Source organism: Pygocentrus nattereri, chromosome 7, assembly GCF_015220715.1.
Source record: "Pygocentrus nattereri isolate fPygNat1 chromosome 7, fPygNat1.pri, whole genome shotgun sequence".
NCBI lineage: Eukaryota > Metazoa > Chordata > Actinopteri > Characiformes > Serrasalmidae > Pygocentrus > Pygocentrus nattereri.
The window spans coordinates 44,221,300-44,230,214 of NC_051217.1; the positions used below are offsets into that span (position 1 = coordinate 44,221,300).

Sequence of the window (8,915 nt, forward strand, 5' to 3'; positions counted from 1 at the left end):
TCCAACCATAAGTGGGGCGTGTTGGTACATCTGGAAGAACAGTATTACTCAACTTCTTCTATCCACATATTTCCAAATAAGAACTGACGCTTCCGTTGACAACATTGTAAAAGGGCTGGAGAACACAAGCTCTGAGTTTAGATTTGCTGAGTGTACAGACCCAGCGAGAGTAGAGAGAGGTAAGGCTCCAACTTTGATATCACTAGCAAGACGAATCATTTGAGTCTAATTCATTTTTAGAAAAACTGAATGAATGAATAATAATAATTAATAAAAATTAATTATAAAAAAATCAAAATAGCTAGTATTCAGATCTTGGATATTTACAAGGATTGTTTTATGATCTATTTAAAGGCAGACAGGGGGGATCTTACAAGGCATTAATAAAGATAAGGTGAATATGTACAAAATCATCACTTTCTATTGATTCTATCTTCGAAATTTACTTCTGTGAAAGTGATACTTACTTTTCTTGTTTCTTTTTTCTGTGTTTTTCTTCTTAAATATCTTTTGATGTGAAGGTTAAGCCCTTAAAATCTCTTACATATCACTCACTAACTACATGGACTTCAGTGAGAACTAGCTGACCTTTTCTTAAGTTATAGACATGCGTAATAAACTATTGCCCCACTGAGGGGTCCTGGCCACATGTGGGGTCAAAACGTCTTTGATGCACAGTGTGAGTTGTTCCTCTTTTACCCCTCCATTGCTGCGTAGCTTCTCACCAGACTTACTCCTGGCTCTCCTGTTTTGCTGTAGATGGCTCCTGTTTTGGTGTTGCTCATGGCAGTGCTGGTTTCCGGAGACGTAAACTGTCCCGACGGAGGAACCTGCTCAGATGGTGAAACCTGCTGTGAACAAGAAAGTGGACACAGCTGTTGTGCGTATCCCAATGTAAGTAATCATGCAACATTAATTTCTTAATTATATCTCAATACAATTATGCATTAGATTCTCATATCACAGTTGTATTAACAGTGGAGCATCATTTGCATGAACAGGTTTAGCTTGTGCTTTGTCCTCACTACATTTATTAATGTGTTTTAAAAAACAATAATAAAAAAAACAAGCAATGCGGATTTATAGTTATGATATGGTTTATCACCACAACACAAAATGCAGTACTGCTTTTCTAGAAGATTTCTAGCTAGTGCAGCTCTGTACTGTTGTTATAGGAAAGTACTGCCAATGAGAGAACACATGAAACTCAATGCCAGTCTCATCCCATTTATATAGTGTTTTTTACATGAAGTGTTGTCACAAAGCAGCTTTGCATAAATCCAGGCCTCAGATGAGTCTGGTCAACTGCGACAGTGGAAAAGATAAGAATTCCATAAGAGCAAGAAGAAGCTTGAGAGGGACCAAGAATCAGAAGGGGGACCCGTCCTCCTCTGGTCAAAACCAGCTACAACAAGACTAACATGTATAGAGAGCATTGATTTGAATGAATGAATATTTCAAAGTTTATATGAAATAAAGAAAAGAAATGAGACTGTCGGTAAACAGAAGTGCTTCGATTAAACAAGTCACACCACAACCAACTTTGAATCATCTCTCTGTTGTCCAGGCTGTCTGTTGTCCAGGAGAGACCCATTGCTGTCCAGAAGGGTTCAGCTGTAATGCACAGAATCACTCGTGCGACAGGGTGGACAAAGTTCCTGGAACTGAGGTCCTGGAAAGGAAGGCCAAATTTTATTGTCCTGGTCAATACTGTCAGGATGGTAGCTACTGCTGTGCTGGTACAACGTGCTGCCTGATTGGGCCATATTGGAGCTGCTGCTACCATTCAGTGAGTACATCTTACAATGTTTTTAGGACCTAAAATGACTCAACTAGCAGACACTAGATCGGTCAATCTCTAAAACCAACTGAGGATGATTCATCACCAGAACACAGCCATATCAGTATATGACTCCAGCATAGCATAGAGTCACCACAGATAAACCACATATATATATGAAAAAATATCTATATTTCTATAGGTGACAATGCAATTCTTGATATCAGGAATTTACTTATTACTAGTAAAAATGCAATTATTTAAATCAAGAATTACATTTAAAAATTAAATAAAATTTTTAAATAAAATTTTTACTAATTATAATTTATGAATTTCCCAATACGTTATATGAGCGGAATATTTTACTAATAAGAATTACATTTAATTTTTAAATATAGAAATGTAATCACTGATATCAAGAATTTAATTCTTGCCATCAAAAATAATTTTCTCACTAGTGAAAATTAATTTTTTGAATCATGTATGATAATTATTATATATGATTATTCTTAACAGTAAAAATATAATTGTTACATTACATGTTAATTGTTAAATTAGATCTATCCAATAGTGGCTCTTTGTCACTGCTAGTAGGAGTGCCTCAACAAATCCAAGGTTGCCAAGTCTGCAGCCTGCTTAGAATTTTGGTTTTTAAAATAATATGACATTGATGAACAATGTTAATCACTTTGTGTACTTTTAATGTTGACATATTCCTATACATTAATTGTAGCTTATATTTTTGAGTCTTGGTTCTTTAGGAGTTTTTGATTTTGCCATCTGTAACATTACTTACAAAGCTTTCTGGCCACCATACTCTCACTAACTGTTGTGTGCATCTCACAGTGGAGAAAGGAGAAGTTTCTTTGAATGTTTCCAACACAATTACATTTTAAATGTTTTTAAGAAAAGTGTTTGAATGTATTGCCAAATATTATTAAATATAATTTTTTCTTAAATGTGATATATATTTGTCATTCACATGTCATTAGATGCCTTCACATCTACATGCAACATTAGAACATGTAAATTCAATTTGTACTGTAAAAATGCAATTCTTACTAGTTAAAATAAACTATTGAAAAAAAAATGAACTAGTGAAACTTGAATACTCACTCATAGAATTGTCTTCTTAATATCAAAAACTTACTAGTGAAAATTCAGTTCTTAGTAGTAAAAAGTATTTTTTACTAATAGAAATTAAATTTGTATTGCTGAAAATTCTATTCTCACTAGTAAAATTTAATTCAATATCAGGAATGACATTTTCCTATCTGTAAATTGAATTTCTAAAATCAGGAAAAAAATCTAAGCTAGAAAAGCTTGAGTCCTCATGGCAAGTTACAATCTGTCATTAACAGGAAACGCACAGCTGCTCCACTTCATAGTCAATATAATATGTGATTATAAAATATTATAGCAGTGGCAGGACTGAACCTGGTGATGAGAGCCAAAAGAATATTGAGCATTTCAGTTCCATTTTTGATTCGTGGTCATTTCAATGACTGCATGTTTCTGAAAATATATTATCAGAATGAAACAGCCAACCAGTAACAACGAGAAACAGGATGAAGTAAAATAACAGCCGGGTGTTTCTCATGCACTATTAATGTGTATTCTGAATGTGTTCTGAAGACAGCAGAACATGTTAGTGAATACACTTAGCACAGTGTATCCAGTATTCACCCATTACTAATTGTTCAGCGTATTTTGCCCAACCTCCTTCATTCATTTGCCAGTGAGCCAAGATTACTTTCTAGTTGTGCTAATGTTGATCAGTAGATTTTGTAAATCATGACCTCCAAGTTACTTAAATAAAAAAAATAATAAATTCCAGTAATTGTGTGTATTGCCATATAGTTTACTGTATATTCCCCCTCATGGGTTCTTTAGCATTGTTTTATTCTACACATAATGCCTCATCTTGCTATGCTGCATATTCACAGTTATGTTATCACTGCCATCTACCTCCATCCCTACTGCCAGTCACCTGCACTGTGGAGGGCCATGTCTTTATTTACTGTTGTTTGTTTTCTGGCATATTTGTAGCTGCAATATCTGTCTTGTATATGCAGTGCCTCCCTCCCTTAATGCCCCCTGTGTACTTCTATTGTCATACGTAGGAGCTGCAGTAAATAGGTATTTATAGTGTAATAAAGGTAAAGTGTGATTCCAGCTGAATGTGCAGAAGTGTCTCACTTGGAACTTGTAATTTTGGCCCCTGTACATGTGAATAATACACATTCTCTCTCTCTCTGCCACCAGTTTGCTGCCAAGAAGGCACTGCAGCCTCGCCTTGCCACTGGAGCACATGCGCGGCCTCGCCCACCCCCCTACTTATGTCCCAATGGCAGACTCTGTAATTTTGGTTCACATTGCTGCTTTACAGATCAGGGTTGGTCTTGCTGTTCAACGTATGTGAGTACATCTCAAGCCAAATCCACAGTTCACTCATATAAAAACCGTTAATCACTGCTGATTTCTGATGGTTTTCATAAACTAATGTACTGGTGTCGATGCATAAATATCAAAATAAAAAACATATTTCACTTCATAATTTCAACCATAGTTGAGTAGAAGAATCAACATCAGATGAAGCACACACACACACACACACACACACACACACACACACACACACACACACACACACACAAAAGCATTATGTTATTACATCATTATGACATTATTAACACTTATATTACCACTTGTAACATTTCAACATCAAACTACCTCAGTTTGAAATATTGGTGAATTCTAAACTTTCGCCTGATGCTTTTTTAAAAGCAATTTTGAGCCAGTATGACTACGATTCCCACTCAGGGCTGCACACTGTATTTATTATTATTTGTATTATTATTATTATTATTTTGCAGTGCTGATACTTATGATGCTCTTTAGTAGATCATAAATATTATAATTTTATAATTTTACAATTTTATCTCTCAACATGTTGCAGGTACCTTATGAACAAGAAAGGGCAGCCTCTGTCAGCTTACAGAAAACATCCTCAAAAATCATCGCGGAGTACTGTCCTGATGGTTCTTACTGTTCACCTGGTAGAACGTGCTGCATGACGCAATGTGGATGGACTTGTTGTATACCACAGAGATTTACACATCTGGTACTTTTCAAGTCTTTTCTAATCATATTACCTTGTTATTTCCATGACCTGACAAAAATCATAAATGAATCATTTGTGAGAAAAATAAAAGTAAAAAAGTCTTTTTCCTCCTGTTACCTGTTCAAGTATGTGATGATGTATTTATGCAAAATGCATTAAGCTGAAGTAGATTTTGGGGTAGGTGTATAAAAAAAGTGGTTAGAGTGATATTAGTTCCAAATGCACTGATGTCCTGCAAAGTCATAATATCCGCCTATAACGGGCAGCAATGCAGTCAACAGTGTTTCCATCTCTACACCAATACAGAGCAATAGAAATGAACTGGAATTCACCTAAACACACTCAACACATATTTTGACCTCAAACTCTGGCCTGCTGTAGACTTGAGGCAATGCTGGATAGGAATGGCTGCTAAACACAGATTAGAGAGCTAAGAAAATAAGACAGAGCTTGAGATTTTTAGATTAAAAATAGAGCTTAATACAACCCCAATTCCAGTGAAGTTGGGATGTGGCATCAAATTCAAAATGAGTGAATATTTGTAAAAACTATAAAGTTTATCCGTTTGAACATTAAATATCGTGTCTTTGTAGTGTATTCAATTAAATATAGGTTGAAAAGGATTTGCAAATCATCAAATTCTGTTTTTATGTTTTACACAACGTCCCAACTTCATTGGAATTGGGGTTGTAAAATAGGCCTGAGATTAGTCTGGGTAGGCCCATGGCCACGCCCCTGGTTTGCTTGATGATAATTGGTTGAAGTAAAACCTTCCATTGCTAGTTACCCTCTTAGTTGCAAGGCAAAGCTGAGGTGTCTTACCAGGTTGATTACATTTTATCTTATTACCAAAACTGTGTGAATCTGAATATTCACTTAACTATTGTTTGTATTTACAGGCGTCTCGAGATGCGCACATTTCTGTAACCATTCCAGCTAATCCTGTGAAACCCTCTGTGGCTGTCGTAACCTGTGATGCACACAGAAGCTGCCTTAGTGGCCAAACATGCTGCAAACATCCTAAAGGCACCTTTTCATGCTGCCCATTTCCTGAGGTAACAATGGCTACGTTCATTATGCTATTCATTATACGTTATGAGTGAATTAATTGTTTATGTGACACAGAGTTTTTTTTGTTATTTTTTATTTTCAAATCTCTGAATTTTCAATATTTGCCCACAGGTAGACTTTCATGTATGATCCCTTACCACACGCACATCTGCTATGTGCCGATGTGACAAGGACTGTGTTATATCAGTGTTCCTGCCCATATCAGTGTCGCCTTCACCTAATGAAGGCAGCTTGTTAGCATGCTGGCAGCAGATAAGGATCATAATAATGTTCATGTGGGTGTGGAGCTTCTCAGTCTTTGTTCAACAGTAACTGAATACATACATTTCCATAAATCTGATCTATTTGGAATAACAGCAACAACAAAAGACAACATATCGTTCAGTCGGAACAAAACCTCGTATCTCCAGAATGGTAACTTTACAGGAGAAGGAAAATATTTTAATGAATTCATTTTGCTTTTAATGTAAGTCAATGGAACCAAGTCTTTCTGAGCTGTTTCTTTGGTCCATTCATCTACAAATTATGTCAAAAAACTGAAAAAACAAACAAAAATGGAGACACAAGGTTTTGAGCCGACAGCAGCAATAAGGTGTTTATTTAGCTGGCATCTGCTCTAATGTACTCTAATCGGCCATAGAAGTCCTACCCATACACCGCACACGTGCATCAGGCCATTTCACGTCAAAGATTAACGTGGCATGCGAGTATGTTCCACGTGACACACTCATGATAAACTCATTATTAGACAGCTTGGTAGAAAAGTAGACTGTACTGTCTGTTTGTACGCTCACAGTTCTAAGGAAAAAAACATTTTAATTATGTGATCCTTTATCTTATTATGTTGAGGTTCTTTAAACTTTAGCAACATCATTTGCAAACTTGAAGGTTTCCAATTGGGAGACAAAAGTCCCTAGAATACTTTTCAATTTCTTGTAAACATGTGTTCCACTACTGCCGTATCTCCAGAAGAAGTCCTGGGCATCCCAGCCTTAAATCTCTTGTTTTATTCTAGGGAGAATGCTGTCATGATGGATTCAGCTGCTGTAATCGAGCTTCTGGATGGTCCTGTGGTCTCAATGACACATGCGTCTTTAACGGAATGGTGATTCCGGTCAGTGAAGTGCTTTCCACAAAGGCAAAACAATAACAGAAGTGAACATAATGATATCAATCATTGATCATTAACTTCCAATCTGATGGTAACATACGATGTTTGAGTTTTAAGACTGAGGAATTATCACAAATTGTGATATTCACCACATGAATTTGGTCTTTAGCGATGCTCACAGGCTAGTGGTCAGGAATGAAAGCAAAGGAAATCAATCACTTTACAGTAGTAGTCTTTGTTTTATTTGGTGAAGACACTGAAAGTTCTAAAAGCATGCTCTCTAGTCCTTTAGGACCCTTTACCACTTTATTTACAACTGTTCCTTTTCTGTTTGTCCTAAAGGAAAAACCCCAACCTAAGGAGTGATGGACTGACCAGTGATGGACAGTCCTTGTACAAGTAAGTGAAGCACTATATCATCTTTCAGTTCGTTTATTGGAGTAATACATGTGAGAGCATGATGTCACTGTTATATTAAAACCTGAACACCTTAATTTAAGGAGTGTCTGATTTATGGAAGTCTGGAGAAGCCATGAGCTGTTGTTATAATTTTCTGGATTGCCATCTTGAGATAATAAGATAATTAACTCATCTCAAGAAAATGAATTTGGTACTTTGAGGTCACACAATAATTAACTTGTGGTCTGAAGATGATCATTTTATAATAATTTTATAACAATATTGTGATCTTGAGATCACAACATAATTAACTTTTCTCAAGAAAGAGATCACAAAATAATTGTCATCTCAAGAAAACGGATTAGTTATCTTGACATCACAAGATGATTGTTTCAAGATAGCAACTTTGTGATCTTGAGATCACAAGATAATTAACTTAGCATTCCAACATAGCAGTGTTGTTCTCTTGAGATCACAAAATAAGATACTTGTTTCAAGAAAACAACTTTGCTGTCTTGAGATAAAAAATATTAAATAATCTCAAGACAATTTTGCAACAAATTTTTTGTCAACTTTATCTTGAGATCACAGGTTAATTAACGTGTCTCAAGATAGCAACACTTTTATCTTGAGAGCACAAAATAATTAACTTGTCTCAAGAAAACAACTTTGTTATCTTGAGATCACAAGAAAGTTAACTTAATATCTAACAACCCATAAAATCTCAACTACCTCTCCGGCCGTCTGTACTGACTTGCACAAGCCGTGAATGAAGGTGAAGAGTGAGTGCGTAAAACATGTGTATTTGTTTTCCTGTGCTTGTGCTGATTAAGGTGTACAGATAACGAGTGAAGGGATTTTGCTGAACAGCTGCATGTGAGCAAAAGGTTCTCATGTCTTGGATGTTGTCTAACTGGTGTTTCTTTTAAAGCGGCCCTGCTCTGACTGAGTCCTGCTGCTCTTGGACCTTCCTGATGATCTATAATGATTTGCGATGGCTTCCGTCTATATACACACAAATAATCTCCTGGGTTATTTCATAGCCGTTATGTTCCTGTGACTTCATTTAGTCAGCTGTGAGCAGCGATGGAGTAACTCTGCTGAAAATGTCAAACGCATGTTGTTCCAATAAATTCGCATTGCAAATACTTCGGGTTGTGTCTTTTAAAGCTGTGTCAAATAAGTCTTCTCTATATAGCTGGATTACATTAAGATGCACAATTGTGTACATATACCATATTTTATGCTCGAATTCCATCAAGGTTTTGTTCAAGATGTGAGAAGGTGCATCATATAGAAACTTGCTTTCTGTGCATCGCAGAAAAACTCATTTTTTAGAATTCTTGCTTTTTGGTGGTGATGCGAACCAAACGTCCAAAGTGTTTAATGCCTCACTGAAAGCTATTATATAAAAATGACTGCCTAAAGTT

General features: G+C 36.1%; 1 protein-coding gene across 1 annotated transcript; it reads left to right on the forward strand.

The window, feature by feature from the left end:
* Positions 1-354: 354 nt before the first annotated feature.
* On the forward strand, positions 355-8,633 carry LOC108444068 (progranulin-like). The gene is made up of 9 exons (XM_037539848.1): positions 355-394; positions 760-894; positions 1,568-1,789; positions 4,046-4,198; positions 4,740-4,904; positions 5,804-5,959; positions 6,991-7,089; positions 7,429-7,485; positions 8,417-8,633. The coding sequence occupies exons 2-8, from the start codon at positions 760-762 to the stop codon at positions 7,450-7,452; spliced, it is 954 nt and encodes a 317-aa protein (XP_037395745.1). The 5' UTR covers positions 355-394; the 3' UTR covers positions 7,453-7,485; positions 8,417-8,633.
* Positions 8,634-8,915: the final 282 nt, after the last annotated feature.